Below are 18,643 nucleotides of genomic sequence, written 5' to 3' on the forward strand. Positions count from 1 at the left end.
TCTGGGTAGGGCAGAGAAGAGGAGCAGGCTTGCCCTCTTCTGTTCCCCCTCTGGTGTTGGATGTTCATTTCAATGAGTTGGGAAAGGAAAGTGTGCAGTTGTATGCTACTTAATAAGTAAAATAGGCAAGAAGAGGTAAGGATGCTGCTTATTTGTTTGGAGGGTAATTCAGTAAATGGTAAATGAAGTGAGTGATGGGAAATGCTTCATATGTAAAGTAAGCAAGTGGCTATATGGACGCTGTTAAGTGGGTGAGGATGAGTGAGGTCACATTGGACTAGTTAACATTACATGGATGTTTATGCTGGGATTGATATCGACCATACTTTGTTTAAGTTGTAATTAATAAATATTGGTTAACAAAGTTATGTTTATGGACGTTTAATAAAGGTCGTCAAACGTCATTCAGTGTGATGTGTTTATTGAAGGGGACCAGGACAGCTCCTATTGAATCTTCAATAGCACGTCCAACCTCCTTAATGAAAACAACAGTTTAAACATAGGAAGCCATTTACATGTTTTGCACATGCTAGCTGCCACCTGGCTTTATTAATTTACCACTCAGCATTCAGCAGAGATGCAGTAATATTATATACAACAATAACATAAAGACATTTTGCAACATTGTTCAATTAAATGGGTCTGACATGGTGTCTAATAAAATGATCTGAAAATATGACTTCATTGATCCACTGCTGATGCGTGACAAAATGCAAGTCTCCTTTTCAACTATTTCTCACAACCCATGGTCCATTTGCTAATACCTTTTAAACGCTTTCACAATATCCTGAAACTGATCAAACTTTATATCCTTGCATTGCTAAGTTTTCATATAATGGGAGTTTACCCCGTATGTGAATAGCCTTTTCCTAGCTCACTTCCAGAAAATGTGCAAAATAATTTTCTTTCCCTGGGTAGTTCCACAATCTCCTATATAAAATGTCTAGACATTAATCTAATAAATATGTAAACTGATACCTGAATTGGTAATCAGATTAACATGTTTACTATCAGGCTGAGTATTAGAGCAGTTAAACTCAGGATCTCTGTGTAGTGGCAATATTCTGCTTTGTAAAAAATAGACGTGGTACTTTGGAGACAAGCTTAATTTCCAACAGAAATTCATTAAATTTTATGTAGTCAAATTCCACTGAAAAAGAAGGAATCCACTTTCTAGGAATTCTATTTTCATTATTTTATTCAGATATTATTCTGGGTTGGAGCCCTGAAGAGAAATAAAGTCTGAAATATTTTACCATCTGAGTATTGTACATGTACAATTTAGCTTACAGCTGACATTTGAGACCCTTCTGATGAAAATCCCCTGTCACTAGACATAATTTCCTTGCAAGAGAACTGATTTTTCTTTGACTCAGTGTGTCCTTCCATTTTAAAGTTCCACAAAACAATGCCAGGACACTTAAGAATTGAGTATTATATTTCATATTACAAATATTACAGAAAGAGGGAAACAACTTTAAGATATGAAGGCACAGTGTTGGCTAGACTGGTTCTGTACAAGTTAACTTGCTTTCAGTCTTGACTTAAATTTCAGTAACTTGAGTTCATTTCTGATATTGGCAAGTTGACAATGCAATCATATTATTCGATCCTGGATAACAGAATGCACTCATCAAAGGCTGTTTCTTCACAAACAAATGCAGACTTTGTATAAAGGGAAGAATTAAAGGATGAGTTGTCCAGCACAAATAAAATCTAGGAATATTGTGGTGATCAATTTGGGGAATAAATGTAAAAATCCCTCATGCATCCCTTAATCATTGTAAAGGATACAAAAAGGAGTAAAAGGTCATTGGAACCAAAGCCAAAAATGTCTTGAAAAAAGCAAAATAAATATTAAAGTTCTGTCTTTAAATCCCAGAAAAATTACAGGAATAAGAAAGAAAAAAGGTACAAAACTAAAAAGCAATGTTTTGTAATGAAATCTGTGCTATTGATCATACCTGCTTACTACTACTTCCAAGTATGTTGACCAGAACTAACAGGATAGTGTTACTGGTGTATATTTAAAGGTGGCAATGCAATATGTTGTAGACGATGTCCACATTTTTGTATTCATCACAGTTTCCCTACTGCATCCATACTGATGCTGATCAAAACTAGGATCTGCTCATTCAGTCTCGCTGATGCTGAATGTGTCACATCCACACACCATCAACAGTGCTTGTGAGGTGCTGAGAATTCTTTTGTTCTGCTCAAGGTAACCATTAACTGCTAACTGTCATTACTAAATACTGAATGCAGTAAAAATCATATTTACTATGATAGCCAAAATATCCATAAGCAGGCACTTTTATCTCGCCTTTTAATATTGCCAGTGTGTCCTTTTTTAATTTGCTGCAACTGTCCTGCGATTGGCTTTGATGTTGAACTGAAAGTGCTACTCCTCTGCCAGTGTTGCCGCTGCTGTCCAAGTCCAAGAGAATAACATTAAAAGATGTCACTCTGTACAATCCTGGAACAACTTCATTCTCAGAGAAATCCTTTCACATTCTTGCACTAGCAATACCGTAATATTCTGCAAAAAATACAACATATGTCATTAATATACATTCCTATTTTGATTTTTAGCGTTAATGTTGTATGTATACTCTGATAAATACTTTGTCTTATATGTTAAGCATTTGTCATATGTGACAGTAGTGTTTCATTTATATATATATTTTTTCCCGGGCATGAACTGAACATCAATGCCCCCATTCCCCTACCGGCTGCTCAGTTGGCCTGTTGGTTCTTCCTGAGGTGTGAATCACATAGCCTATTCATTCTTCTAGGGTCAAAAGTTAAGAGAACAAGGAATGATGCCATCATCCACTAAGTGACAGGGGATTTCTCTTTATGGCCCTAACTACCTCCCTCCATACATACAAAGTACGTGATGTTCCTGGAAGATGTGCAACACATACTTCAATAAATCAGTGTGTCAACCAATCACAGCCCTTAAGGCCAAACACCATGCCTGATACACTAGTAATAGGTGACTCTATAGTCAGACACACTGATGTCCCGCTTACCAGACTGAACAAGGAGAGGGTGACTGTGAGCTGCCTATCGGGAGCTAGGATCCGCCACATAACACACGCACTCAGGTCACTCCAAAGCAAGTACAAATATGACTCCGTCATTGTCCATGCTGGCGTGAATGACCTGAGACGTACCTCCCTGGACTACATGAAAAGAGACATAGAGGAGCTCTCTGATTATGTATCCCAGGCTGGTATGACCCTGACCCTGAGCAGCATCTTGCCCTCACCAAGAATGATGCCGCAATACAGAGACAAGATGATCAGCTTTAATAATTGGCTCAAGTACTGGTGTCATTCTAAGGGGATCCAATGTCTGTCTGCCTGGGATGACATGTTGGACAAGCCATGCTGCTTTGCAAGGGACGGCTTGCACCTGTCACCACTGGGCTTCCGGATATTGGCCAAGGCTCTTGCCACCCCCATAGTGCCTTTTTTAGGCAAGGCTCAAAAGACAAACCCACCTCCTTAGAAAACAAAAAGGAAAAAAAACTAAGGGTAATGCTGCTCAACGCCAGAAGTCTAAATCTCAAGATGCAGGCACTCGATGCACTCCTCAGTATGGACAACATCGACGTCTGTGCAGTAACTGAAACCTGGTTCAAGGCTCCTGAGAGCACCCCAGCGCTACCAGGCTATACCTTGTATCATGCTTTTCGGCCCCAAAACCCAGGCCGAACCACAAAGGGAGGGGGAGTGTCCATATTCATCAAGGACACCCACACCTCCAGATTAGTAGCAACACATGAAGCATCAGAGACCATACAGGTGCAACTAACCATAGGCAAAACTGCTATACAACTGGTAGCATGTTACAGACCACCCTCCCAATCTCAAGAACCCCACTCAGCCTTCCTGAAGACATTGGAGGATATGAATGTATCACAAAATACTATCATACTGGGAGACTTCAACTACCCAAACATAGATTGGGTACATTATTCTAGCCCCAACACCCTAGCCCAAAGGTTCCTGGAATTTATAAATTCAAATGCACTGGAACAACTAGTCACCTCTCCCACTAGGGGAGATAATATACTAGACCTGATCACCACAAACATGGGGACAAAATGCTCCACACCGGAGGTATACCCCTCACTAGTGAGATCTGACCACAAACTAATCACCCTGGATATACATATCCCACCTCCACCCCCAACACAAAAGACCACAGTGAAAAACTTCTCAAAAGCAGACTTCACTCTTCTTAAGACTGAGATGGTATCCTTTAAGCCCACTGGGCCAGTGGATACCACATCCCACAATGCCGAATCCTTCATAAATGTTTTCTATGGACATCTCCAAGAATGCATAGATCATGCAATCCCAAATAAATCCAAGTCCCTCTCCACCAAAGGCAAGCATCCTGTCTGGTGGACCTCAGCCATTAACAAATTGTATAGCAAAAGAAGGAAGCTACTGCACGACAGAGCAAAATCCCATAAAGGGAAAACATCTCTGATCAACATTAGCAGAAAACTACGTTCTCTCATAAAAACATCCAAGGCCAACTTTGAGAGAAAAATCGCTAAGGACACTAAAGATAACCACAAAGCCTTCTTCAGCTATGTTAGAAACCTGGGCGGGAACCCTTAGATATGCTCAGAGTTAGTTCACAACAACAAAAAATACACTGAACCCACAGATATTGCCAACATTCTGGCTGACAGGTTCAGTGCAAATTTCTCCCCTCCCTCACCCCCAAAAGAAGAAGAAATACTTATCCCAGCTGAATGTAATCTCCCTGTCATCTCAGATGTCCAAGTGAGAACCGCCCTGAACAAAACTAAAAACACAGCATCAATGGGACCTGATGGTATCCCGGGTTGTGTGCTACGTGAACTCCAAGAGGAGCTAAACCCGCACATAAAAATGCTATTTAACCTTAGCCTTACTACAGGATATGTACCTGAACACTGGCATACAGCAACAGTTGTCCCACTCCACAAAGGGGGTACCTCTACAGACCCTGGGAACTACCGCCCCATAAGCTTAACCAGCCTGGTCTGCAAAGCTATGGAAAGAATCATTATGGAACTCATAAACAGAGACATAGGGAACCTACAGACACTTGATCCCACCCAGTTCGGCTTTGTAAAGGGCAGATCCTGCCTTTTGAACCTGGTTGACTTTTTTGAAACAGTCACTAGAGCCATTGAATAGGGCAAAGCAGTCCATACAGCCTACCTGGACTTGGCTAAGGCCTTCGACACAATACCCCACTCAGGCATCATAGATAAGCTCACCAGCTTAAACATAAACCCTTATGTCACTAGATGGGTTGCAAACTGGCTAAAGGACAGAACCCATAAAGTTAAAATCGCTGGAGCAATGTCAGACTCAAAGCCAGTCACAAGTGGTGTCCCACAGGGATCTGTCCTGGGACCCCTCTTGTTCGGCATTTATTTCTCAGATGTTAAAGCAAACATGGGGGGGTTGTGGCTGACAAAGTTCGCAGATGACTGCAAACTAGGCGCCATAGTCGATACACCAGCGGATACATACATCCTACAAAAAGGCCTCACAGAAATGGACAACTGGTGCCAGAGTCACGGCCTTAAACTAAATGCCAAAAAATGTATAGTCATCCCCTTTGGAAAAAACAAAGTACCCACAAATTATCACATAGACAGCAACCCACTGAGTACGGAAAAAGTAATCAGAGACCTAGGGACCCAAGTCGACAGTGACCTCTCATTTGACACCCACGTTGCCAAAGTGGTTAGAAAAACATTCTACCTTGCACACCTCATCATGAAGGGATTCACATCCAGATCCAAGGATGTCATTGTACCCCTATATTCCTCCCTCATCAGACCCATGATTGAGTACAATGCCCCACTTGGTATGTACCTCACCCGGTATTTGCAACAGCTGGAGAGACCACAAAAGTACCTCACCAAGAGGATCAAGGGTCTCCAACATATGTCTTATTCTGCCAGACTAAAGAAACTCCAGCTCTATTCAGTAGCATACCGCCTGCTCAGAGGTGATCTCTGCCTAACGTACAAGGCCATGTCCAATCAGGATCTGATGGACATGCTCCACCTCAAAAAATCCAAATCCATCAGGACCATGAGAGCTAAAGACTTAAACCTCAGCACAAGTATGAATAGGACATGCTGGAGGGATAGATTCATAACCCAGAAGCTTCCCATGCTTTGGAACAAGATCCCAGTTCATGTTAGGCAGAGCCCCTCACTGACTCTCTTCAAGAGAAATCTTGATGAGTGGTTGGGAGATCGTAAGTTTACCCCAAGGGTCACATCTGTGTCACTGCTAGACAGGGGCACAGTAAACTAACTCTATTATATAAGGGGGCCTTCATTGTGTCACTACTAGACAGAGGCACAGTATTCTAAATCTATTCTGTGCATTTTTGTGCATTTTTGTACCATTTCATGGGGTGGCGAAAGCCACATCACTATGGCTAGGCTTACAAATGCCCCAGGGCAGATAGCCTAGTACTAAACTATGAAACTATGAAACTATGTAGCACAGAACTGTCACTCACCTCCCTGAGTGACATAAGCTCTCAAATTACCCTGCATCCCAGAACAAGCACATCATGTACATTCCTCTGGTCTCATCTGGGGCAATTAGTACCCTTTGTTTGCCCCAAACTTGTGCCCTAACCCTTACTCCTAAGAGAGATTATCATGCTAGACCGTTCATTCCCATCCCCCCTCCAGTTACATTCAGTAGGTACCTGAGCTGCTAATCCAACCTGGGTCATAGTCACACCTTTATCCAGATTGCTCTGTAAATATAGTATGCTGTCTACTATTGCCATATATTATAATGCAGCATACAATAACATAAACAAAATGATAACCTCACACAGTCAGCTATTTACGTAACAGTTCATAAAGCAGAATCTAAAATACCAGCATAGCTATAAAGGGGTTGTACAGAACTAACAGCCAGAGAAGGCCATGGTAGGACAGATTGCATGCAAGCTAGATTCATTAATTCATGAGACATAAATCAGATTGTCAATAGTGACACATTACAGCAGAACTTGGTTTTGCATTCTGTTTCTTATTGTCCTTAATTTGCATATTACAGGTATAATTAAGAGCTTTAGTTCATAATCAATAAGCACCGACATACCTGAAGCAGGACGCACATCAGCCCCAACTGTTCCTGTAGCACTTGGTGGAGGTGGAGGAGGTACGGCATTCCTGAAAAATTAATGGCCAATAATGTAAACATTTTTATCGATAGGACTCTGAAAAAATACCATATCCTAAGAGTTTTCTAAATTATAAATTCCTCTTTTAATAAAAAGCTCAGTTTGTATTGCTTTTTCATACATCATACTTAGCTCCATTTATTCAGATTTTATTAACGCATAAAGGCGGACTATCTCAACAGACAAGGAAGCTTAAACAGCATTAAACTATACAGTGGTCATTTGTCTACAATTACGTTTGATTCCACTTCTGTTGATACCAAGAAATGTAAAAAGATTGTAGCTACAGTCTTATTTTTAAAAGAAACATTTTTATGTTTGTTTTTCTAATTATTATACATTACGTTAACTTATGTGGTTGTAAAGATGTAAGCTAGGTCATAGCTTAAAACGGTCAAATGACTATCCTACCTACCTGATTAACAAATAAATGTAAAAAAAAAAAGTAAATAGATAAATAAATAGCATAGCATGTACATAAAAAAAGAAGTTTTACTAGAAATTACAGGCTGTATTACTTATTAAACAATTTACAAACTAGATTCTGATAAAAAAAAAATATTTTTTAAAAATATCAGTATTTGCTGTTTCATCCTGACTTATAAGGGTCTTTCCTAATAAATTTCTTTTAGAGTTCCCAGTTACCTGCAAAGACAAATAAAGATGTCGGTTTTAGCAAATCACACTTCTGATGAGATTATGTAAAATTCATCATCTGTTTTAAATGCTTCCAGACAATTTTCTGATTAAAAATAATTCTGGCATAGTTTAGATTAGTCAAATGCAGTAGCAGTTTGGATTATTGGATTCCAGGTTGTGGCAAAGCTGAAGTAGGGTATTTTGAAACGACATATCATATATAGCAAATATCCAGAGTCTGACAACCAGGAATCAGAGTGTAGCAGGAAAAAGGGTAGCAAAAAGGTAAAGTATAACACTCTTTGCACGGGCTTCATGCTGAGCTTAATGGAGGATCAGTTCCATATTTGCACTGCTAAAATAGAAAGATATACAAGTTTTTATTTTACTTACAGTTCTCTCCGGACAACTGGATTTCCATCATTCAAATGCCGCACTACCTGCTTCGGAAGTAACTGAACTGGAGGAATCTGCCACAAAGGTGGGACCTGATAGGGATATGGATCATAGTAGTGGTGATACACAATATCTGGGCCTGTTTTCTCAATTATGACTGGCACCGAGTTCACCTGTATGAGAAGAGAAGAAAAGAGATGAGAAGGTGTCAGCTTTGTCTGACTATAAATGAATAGTTAAGGAGAACAGCCAGCATATAAAATCCACCTCCTTCCTAAAAAATCAACAGCACTTAAGTAATCATAAATAAAATACACTCTTTGTGAAATAAAAAAGAAATATGCGAAAATATTATAAGATTACCAATGGTATAGTTTCTACAAAGGTTCCAAAATTGTTTTTATCACTATAAATACCATAATGCTTTCATTGATTTAAAATGTGCCTCAAATTTAGAAAAAAAAAGTTTAAGACTGAGTCAGATATACATTTACAGGTAATGTGAGAGATTCAGAGTATTAGGTAAATGGTTATTAAATCACCAAAGTCTACCAGAATGAGCAACCATGGCAGGGCTAGCCACCCAGTTGTGTGAACATTAACTGTAAATGATTGTCAATGTTGAAGTGACACCCTGACTCCATGTGCAAAAATGGGAAGAAAGGGGCTGTGGAAGGATGTCTGTCTCTCTTTATATACAAAAACACATATACATGTGTGTGTGTGTGTGTGTGTGTGTGTGTGTGTGTGTGTGTGTGTGTGTGTGTGTGTGTGTGTGTGTGTGTGTGCGTGTGCGTGTGTGCGTGTGTGCGTGTGCGTGTGCGTGTGTGTGTGTGTGTGTGTGTGTGTGTGTGTGTGTGTGTGTGTGTGTGCACCCGTCTGATAATGCCCCCTTCAAAAAAAAAAAACTACATTTTTCAGATATTCATTTTCAATCAATCAGCACTTGATGAAGGAGTTCTTGATCAAGCAACATAAATCCCAGCATCTCACATGTGAGAAATGTCTGACTGGTCTTCTTAAAGCCTTAGTGCCATCATTGTTTTCATAACAAACCAGGTCATAGGTTCATAAGCTCATAGGTGTATACTAGGCTATTGATCACTAGGGCCTTTTTAAGCCTAACCATGCATCCCATATATCTGACAACCTATGGTACGCTTGGTAAGTATAAGGAGGGCTTGGAAGATGAAGCACTTACAAGCAGGCACCTGGGAGATGAACCATGTACAGGTTCATTAGAGAAATAGGCGTCAGACCAGGGATGAATTTCCTGTTCCCCACCAATTGTCCAAGTTACACTTTTATTGGGTTAGGGAACAACTCTGCTTCACATGGATGGGGAGTCTATTCTAGAGAAGGGGTAGTCTCTGGGATACATACCTGTCTCTCCTGCAGGTCCTATTTATATCACAGGCAAGGTTTAAGTTTTTAGAACTGGTAATTCTTGTGCTGCTTGTTTTCTAGATATGTGGAAGGTCTATCATGGTGGGATCTGATGATACCTTGTATGCTTGCTATAGATCTTCTCTCAATAGCCTGTAGGACACAGAATATGGGATAGGACTCTGAGGATGTCTGCATAGGATATGTTACATATGCCCTGTATTCTTTTAGTGAGGAACGTTTGTGGACATTCCAGTTGTTGTATGTGCCTGGTTAAGTACATAGCAAAAGGGGTATTGTACTCAACAATAGGGCTGATGAGGGCTAAATATAGTGGAACATTGACCTTCTTGGGCTTAGATGCCATTCCTTTGTTTATAAGTTGTACAACAGAGAACGATTACTTCACTAATGTAGACACATGATGGCCAAAGGCTAGATTACTGTGTACATGTGTTCCCAATTTCCTGACTACTAGGTTAGCTATCAGGGGTGTGTTGTCAGTATGATAGTTACCAGGGATGGATGACTTCTCAAAGGATACCATTATTCATTTCTTGGCATTTAGCTTTAGTTCACAGGTCTGACACAAGTTACTCATCTGTGTCAGTCTTTCCTGGAGAATGCTAATGTCTAATGACCCTAATTTGCAATTGTCTACAAATTAGGTCAATCAGGGCCCCTTGACATCATCTTTGACTTTAGAAAAGTAAATGACAAAAAGGAGTGGTCCCAGGACAAATCCACGAGGGAATCTGCTCATGACTGGCACCTTTGTGGAAGTGGACTCCCCATTTCTAACTTATTTAGTCCTGTCTGTGAGCCAAATGGCTATCCACTGGGTAACATAAGGGTTTGTACCTAACCTCTTGAGTTGATCAACAATTTCTGAATGGGGTATTGTGTCAAATGCCCTGGCCAGGTCAGGGTAGGCAGTGGGAACCATTCTGTCCTCATCCATTGCTTTGTTGACCTTCTCAGAGAAGACTACCAGGTTGAGTAGGCATGACCTATCCTTGAGAAAACAAAGTGGGTTGGGTCCAATGTCTGGAGGTTTACTATGTCATTATTAATCATTTCCATGATAATTGTTTCCATGGCTTCACATATGAGACTACTGAGACTTATGGGTCTGTAGTTTCCAGGGTCTGTAGATGCCCACCTTTGTGCAGAGTGATGACTGTTGCTGTTCTTCATTCATGAGACATGAAGCCTCTTTGGAGGCCATGGTTAAATATCAATTCCAGAGGGCCTAACAGATCATGCTATTTAGAAGGCATCCAGGGATATTTTCTGGGCCCATTGATGCTGTGGTCTTGGCATTGGAGAAAGCATTGAGGATGTGTTCCTTAGTGATAGTAAGGCGAGTTATATTTGACAGTAGAGCTAAAATTGTCTGCCAGAAGATTTACTATATCTTCTGGCTCTGTATAGGTGGCTCCATTAACACTGAGCTTTGCACACAAATGTATATTGCCTTTGAGGCTGCAGACATAGCTACAGAATGCCTTGTAGTTGGCTTTGACCTGGGAGTGTACATTTATTTCATATTTGGCTTTGGTAGACTTTATTTTGTTCTCTGAGTAGTTTTGGTTAGTTTGATCAGAATGATTTTATCCTGCTGGGTGCTACACCTCCTAATTTTTGCCATGATGTTCTTTCTTCTGTTATACATGCTGTTGATATTGTTCGTTCTGTACTTAATTACTGGTGGGTTCAGCTGCCTCTGTACAGCTGCTTACATGCTTTTATAGGGTTAATGTGAACAGTTCCACATAGGCAGCAGTGTTCACAGGCAGTAGCATAGCTAGGTTGGGGCAAGAATGGCAACAGTCCCAGGCGCAAAATGTTGGGGGATACGATCAGCTGATCCCGATCACTCTTCAATGTAAAACCGGCTTTTAAAAGCCGGTAATGCATTTGAAGTCAAACCTGAGCACTCTAGCACTCCATGTGGGGTCTACACTGTAGCAATTGCTTTGCTATATTGTAGGAAACAGTTTGGTATAGTTTAAAAAAATCAGGCACTGTATAAACTGTAGCAACTGCTTGCTACATTTGTAGCAAGCATTTTACTGCAGTTTAAAAACTAATTTTTTAAACTAAAACATGAGCATTGAAGCACTCCATGCATGAGACAGGTATAAACTGTAGTGACTGTTTGCTGTATTTGTAGCAAATAATTTGCTACAGTTTAAAAGAAGAAATATTTTTTTAAATAACTTATGTTAAAGGAGGGTTGGGACAGAACACAGAAACGGGATCTGAACAGCTGGGGCTTGAGGCAGAGATGTATGTCATACCTGGCCACCTGTTTGGTGTGCCAGTGGAAGGAATGTCCATTGTTTGTCTTTTATTGATGGGGAGATGCATATATCTAACTGTAATAAGATGATCACTTACAGCTTATTACAGTGAAATTTTTTTTTTTTTATTTGAGTTGAGGGGGTGGGGCACTGGTTCATAGCACCAGCCCAGGGCTGTAATTGAACTAGCTATGTTTCTGTTCTCAGGGTTTATGGAGGCCTGACATTTTGTCAGGTTATCACTTAATACTAGGAAATTAGCCTTTGAGTAGTTCCGGAACATTTCAGGGTTAGGTGTGCTCCAGGTTTTATTTTTACTTGAAAGGAGACCATTTGGTCATCTGACCTTGACAATGAGGGAATTATACTAGATGGTATGAAGAGCTTTCCCATAATAGTGAGGACCAGATACAGAATGTTTGCTCACCTGTCTGGTATATTAACAATCTGGTCCAGGGAGTTTGTATTTACAAAATCCATGAATTATTTTGCTTATACATTGGGTGTTATATATGATTATTAGTTAATAGTAGGGTAATTAAAGTCACTCATAAATATGATATCAGGTTGGATAGTGAGTGCTTTCAATGAGCTTAAATACGTGTTATGAGTTTCCTGGATTATAGGGACGGTCCTGTAGCTTGCAAGGAAGTGGTGTGGGATTTTGCCTGTGGTGGCTTGAACACAGAGAAGCTCAAGTGCATCATCCTGTTTGACCAGTCTTGAGGTGTATTTATTTTTGTTGTAAATTGAGACACCTCCAACTTTAGTCCTTGTCTTTGCAGTAGTTAGTCTGAATGTGTGGAAGGCATTATATCCTTGCATTGCAGTGTGTCTCCACAGCTTTAAACCATGTCTCAGTGACTGCAGAGACACTAGCATTCTACAGGATGAGAAGAGCTTGCAGGAAGTGGAATTTTGAGTTTAGACTTTTAGCACTATTTTCTTGGTTTCGATTTACTATGTTGGAAGTACTTTCTCTTTGGCATTGCCTAAAAAAGGCACTGTGGAGGAAGACAATGTTTTATCTAATATTCAAAAGCCTAGAGGGGAGAGGTGCAGACCATCTCTGGCAAAGCAGCGTGTCTGTTGACCATTTCCTTTCATGCTGACAAATATCGCACCCCCTTAGAATGACACCAGAAACTAAGCCAGTTATTGATGTCAGTCATCTTCTGTTTGTATTGTGGCATCATCCTTGTAGAAGATAAAATGCTGCTGAGTGTTAGGACCGTACCAGCCTGGGACACTTATTCCAAGAGCTCCATGATGTCTCTCTTCATGTAGTCTAGGGAGGTACATCTCAGGTTATTTACACCCACATGGACTACGACTGAGACATGCTTGAATTGTGATCCAATGAACTGAGCGTATGACTAATGAGGTGGATCCTGGCCCCTGAAAAGCAACTAAACGTAACTTTGTATTTACGTAGCCTGGTGAGAGGATGTTAGTATGTCTCACAATGGAGCCTCCAGAGACCACAATGTTGAACTGTCTGGTGGTTTACCTTATTGGCTTAGAAGTAGAGGCTCCATGAGATGTGGATGTATGTGTGTTGATGTGGTTGTTGATTTGAAAGAGCGCATTCAGGACTGCTGACTATATTTGTTATGTGTACTTCATCTTGGAGGTCTTTCAGGTTTAGGAAGGTTACATTTAAGTGCCTCAGCGTATGTGGGTCCATGTGCCTCCATTCTGTGTGATAGGTGAAGCATGTGTACTATTGACAACCTGTCTGACATTACGATTGCTTTTATGTGAGAGATTTGCCTCCAGAGACATTGTTTAAATACATCTCTCGCATTGTGACATTGTGTAAATGCATCTTATCATTTTTTTCAGAATTATCTGGATATCAGTAAACATGAGACAATATCTACATTGTCCAAGGATAACCATATACACCAAGGTGGTAATGGAGATACTGGACACTGGGAAATTTCATATTCATGGCAACAGGCCCTTTTTTATTAATTAGACAGTTGTGGTGAGAATATAAAGTAATGTAAGGAGTATCTGCATTGCAACTCAGGTTAGTGCTTGTCACTGCATACTAGTTACCCTGTGTGCAACTAGATATTGGTGAAACTTCAAGGATGTTTTCACAGGAAAATATCAGCTGAAGTTGTCTGCGTCTATATAGGCCACTGTTTAAAACATTAGGGAGAACTACTAAAGTGGACCCTGATGATTTATGAATGAAGTACTTGAGAAATTCTGAAGTTAGGTTAAACAGCAGCTAATCAAACAGTACTTACTGAAAGGAAACAATTAGCTTTGTCAAGTATGATGAATTCTGGGGATTCAGCTAATTGGCTACTACCTGGTGACTACTGGTGCTGGTCTCACCACAGCTTCATGTCACTGTGATACAATGCCCCTTTACTTCTTCTCTCACCAGAAGCAAAATAGTAGCACCAATCCCAAGATGAGAAGCAGGCCACAGACTCTTGGGTGATCAACAGTTTTGTCCCAGATGATGTGGGGATCTGTAGGCATGTTGTATCCTTTTCTTGGTAGATGTCTTGCATAGCAACCAGCCCAGTCATTAAGGTTTCTCACAGACACTAACTACCCAATCACACACACTCAAGAATCTATGCCCTCTGCTCCTTCTCTCACCAGTAAGCGAAATGTAAGCACAAATTCCAAGCCGGCACCTATGAATCAGCTCTCATGGTTTCTGGTGATGAACAGTCTCCCGGCACTTATGAATCAGCTCTCATGGTTTCTGGTGATGAGCAGTCTCCCAGCACCTATGAATCAGCTCTCATGGTTTCTGGTGATGAGCAGTCTCCTGGCACCTATGAATCAGCTCTCATGGTTTCTGGTGATGAGCAGTCTCCCGGCACCTATGAATCGGCTCTCATGATTTCTTGTATTGAGCAGTCTCCTGGCAACTATGAATCATCTCTCATGGTTTCTGGTGATGAGCAGTCTCCCAGCACCTATGAATCAGCTCTCATGGTTTCTGGTGATGAGCAGTCTCCCTGCACCTATGAATCAGCTCTCATGGTTTCTGGTGATGAGCAGTCTCCTGGCACCTATGAATCAGCTCTCATGGTTTCTGGTGATGAGCAGTCTCCCAGCACCTATGAATCAGCTCTCATGGTTTCTGGTGATGAACAGTCTCCCGGCACCTATGAATCAGCTCTCATGGTTTCTGGTGATGAGCAGTCTCCCGACACCTATGAATCAGCTCTCATGGTTTCTGGTGATGAGCAGTCTCCCGGCACCTATGAATCAGCTCTCATGGTTTCTGGTTATGAGCAGTCTCCCAGCACCTATGAATCAGCTCTCATGGTTTCTGGTGATGAGCAGTCTCCCGGCACCTATGAATCAGCTCTCATGGTTTCTGGTGATGAGCAGTCTCCCGGCACCTATGAATCAGCTCTCATGGTTTCTGGTGGTGAACAGTCTCCCGGCACTTATGAATCAGCTCTCATGGTTTCTGGTGATGAACAGTCTCCCAGCACCTATGAATCAGCTCTCATGGTTTCTGGTGATGAGCAGTCTCCTAGCACCTATGAATCAGCTCTCATGGTTTCTGGTGATGAGCAGTCTCCCGGCACCTATGAATCAGCTCTCATGGTTTCTGGTGATGAGCAGTCTCCCAGCACCTATGAATCAGCTTTCATGGTTTCTGGTGATGAACAGTCTCCCGGCACCTATGAATCAGCTCTCATGGTTTCTGGTGATGAGCAGTCTCCCGGCACCTATGAATCAGCTCTCATGGTTTCTGGTGATGAGCAGTCTCCCAGCACCTATGAATCAGCTCTCATGGTTTCTGGTGATGAGCAGTCTCCCAGCACCTATGAATCAGCTCTCATGGTTTCTGGTGATGAGCAGTCTCCCGACACCTATGAATCAGCTCTCATGGTTTCTGGTGGTGAACAGTCTCCCGGCACTTATGAATCAGCTCTCATGGTTTCTGGTGATGAACAGTCTCCCAGCACCTATGAATCAGGTCTCATGGTTTCTGGTGATGAGCAGTCTCCTAGCACCTATGAATCAGCTCTCATGGTTTCTGGTGATGAGCAATCTCCCGGCACCTATGAATCAGCTCTCATGGTTTCTGGTGATGAGCAGTCTCCCGGCACCTATGAATCAGCTCTCATGATTTCTGGTGATGATCAGCCTCCCGGCACCTATGAATCAGCTCTCATGGTTTCTGGTAATGAGCAGTCTCCCAGCACCTATGAATCCGCTCTCATTTCTGGTGATGAGCAGTCTCCCGGCACCTATGAATCAGCTATCATGGTTTCTGGTGATGAGCAGTCTTCCGGCACCTATGAATCAGCTATCATGTTTTCTGGTGATGAGGAGTCTCCCGGCACCTATGAATCAGCTACCATGGTTTGTGGTGATGAGCAGTCACCAGGAAATTATGTCCCTATACTTCTTCTCTCACCAGAAGCAAAACAGAACCACTAATCCTAACATGGCTACTGAGGCACAGAATGTAGGTTCTCCAGTAATTGGTAGTCTTGAAGCAGATGCTGCAGATTTTAAAGGTAAGATGGAAAAAAGTGGTTTAATATCCTTAGATCTGCATTGTGCAGGCCTGGCTGCAACCCTTACCTCTCAATCCCATAGCAAAAGAAATCTGGACACAGTCAAAATGATAGAGGGACAAATGCCAAAAATAGGGACAAATTTTAAATATCGCTCTTACAAACTTAGAAAGTTACTAGAATAAAAGCTTTTACTTTACCATGCATTTTCTGAAGGATATAAAGTCTGAAATAATAATGTCATTATTTAGGGAATTTAATCCACACTGATTTGACAGAAAACAAATTTTATGAAGAACAGACCCAAAAATATGAGCCAAAAATCTGAACTTTTTGCAAAAATTGGACAGTTGAGAGGTATGCTGCAACTACACGGCACCAGCTCTAATTTCAGCCATTGAGTGGGCTAGTCATCAAATGGCTGAACAGCAGACAATAAATATCGAAATACTTTAGACGTAGTGAGTCTTTACACTAATATTTCCCACATTTTGGGCTTGGAAGCTATAAGATTTTTTCTTGGTGATAGTCCTAAAACCCATTATATATTAGAATTAGTTGAATTTTATTTAACTAATAATGTTTTTGAATTTAATGGTACCCTTTATAAACAGCTAACAGGTACAGCTATGGGGGCTGCTTTTGCGCCAGCCTATGCGAACCTATTTATGGGAATGTTTGAAAATGAATTTCTCTATCGACTACCATTCTTTAAAAATAATGTTATGAAATATTTCAGATTTATTGATGACCTTATTTTCATTTGTGAGGGTAATTTTAATGCATCGGCAAATTTCATTGATGCATTGAATAGTAACAAATTTGGTATTAGTTTTAGTGATATACAACGAGGCTGTCAAGTAAACTTTTTAGATATTTCTCTTAAAGGTAACAATGGCCATCCGATACATACTAGCATTTATAGAAAGTTTGATGAGATTAGTTGGAAAATGTGGGGTGACAGTTGTCACCCCTCTCATACTTTAACAGCTATTCCTTATGGAGAATTCCTTAGGATAAAAAGACTAAACTCTGACATTAAATTAGCTTATAATGAGGCACTTAAAGTAGCTGAAATATTCATTGCTAGAGGCTATAACCCAGTAAATGTTAAAAATAGTTTTTGTAGAGTATTTAAAAATACAAATGTTGTCAGTACATTTAATAATTGTTATAAGTATAACAGCCATAATACTCATAAAACTAATGAGGAAAATATGTTTTTTGTTACTAAATACACTAATTTCTCTTTTATTATCAACAAATTAATTATGAATTATTGGAATTTTATTAAAAGAGATATTCTTTCATTAAAAAAGACAAAATTAATTATATCATACAAAAAAGGTAAAAGTATACAAGACTTTTTAGTACATAGTATTTATAAGAAACCCATTACTAACAGTCTCATTAATGTGAAAGTTGTAGGAACCTTCCCTTGTGGAAAGTGTTCCGTTTGCAAGCATATAGTGTCTGAAGTAGTTAAAATAAATGGAAAAAATTTTACTACAAGAGCCAGATACTCTTGCATGAGTAAGGGTGTTATTTATGTTATATTCTGTAGTTGTAATAAATATTACATTGGGGAAACAAAGAGAATGTTAGCAGATAGAATCAAAGAACATGTTAGAGATGTAAGAAATAATAAATTGAATAGTCCTATTGCTGAACATTTTAATTTTGTACATCATGGCAATATTGATTGTATAAAAGTTTCTATATTAGAACATGTTCCTCTTTTTTATAATAATTTGGAATGGCAAAAGAATATATTGAGACAGAAGGAATCTGTTTTGATTATGAAGTATGGCACTTTACATCCATATGGTATGAATAGGGAATGTAACTGGCAAAGTCTCATTTAAAACTGTGGCTTTAAATGTGTAACATATATATATTTTTTTTAATTACTTGATTGTATAATTGATTTATTGCTTTATTCTGTATATATTCTGAAGTTTTTAGGAGTTTCACTGTTTTACTCTGTAAAGGCTGTTGGCCGAAGCGCTAGAGAAAAGATTTGTTTGAATTGAATAAATTTTATTGGTTGTGGAAGGTAGAGCTGGGACTCACTGTTGGTCTTTGTTGTTGCGTATATAATAAATATCGAAAGTTGAGTCACTGAACTTTCATTACATCGACAAGGTAAGTAACCAGTTA

The 18,643-nt window shown here is 40.1% G+C and overlaps 1 protein-coding gene across 1 annotated transcript in view; it reads right to left on the reverse strand.

Annotated features, from left to right (window-relative positions):
• Nucleotides 1-516: 516 nt before the first annotated feature.
• Nucleotides 517-18,643, reverse strand: part of LOC122788281 (proline-rich protein 29-like) — a 238,089-nt gene continuing 219,962 nt past the window's right edge. Inside the window, exons 4-6 of the mRNA XM_044055346.1 lie at nt 8,272-8,447; nt 7,158-7,228; nt 517-2,539 (exon numbers count right to left, since the gene is read on the reverse strand). Coding sequence (XP_043911281.1) covers nt 2,508-2,539; nt 7,158-7,228; nt 8,272-8,447 — 279 coding nt within the window. The 3' untranslated portion in view covers nt 517-2,507. The remainder of the gene's footprint in view (nt 2,540-7,157; nt 7,229-8,271; nt 8,448-18,643) is intronic.

Source organism: Protopterus annectens, chromosome 13.part0 (assembly GCF_019279795.1).
Source record: "Protopterus annectens isolate FY-2018-M chromosome 13.part0, PAN1.0, whole genome shotgun sequence".
In the NCBI taxonomy this organism is placed as follows: Eukaryota; Metazoa; Chordata; order Ceratodontiformes; family Protopteridae; genus Protopterus; species Protopterus annectens.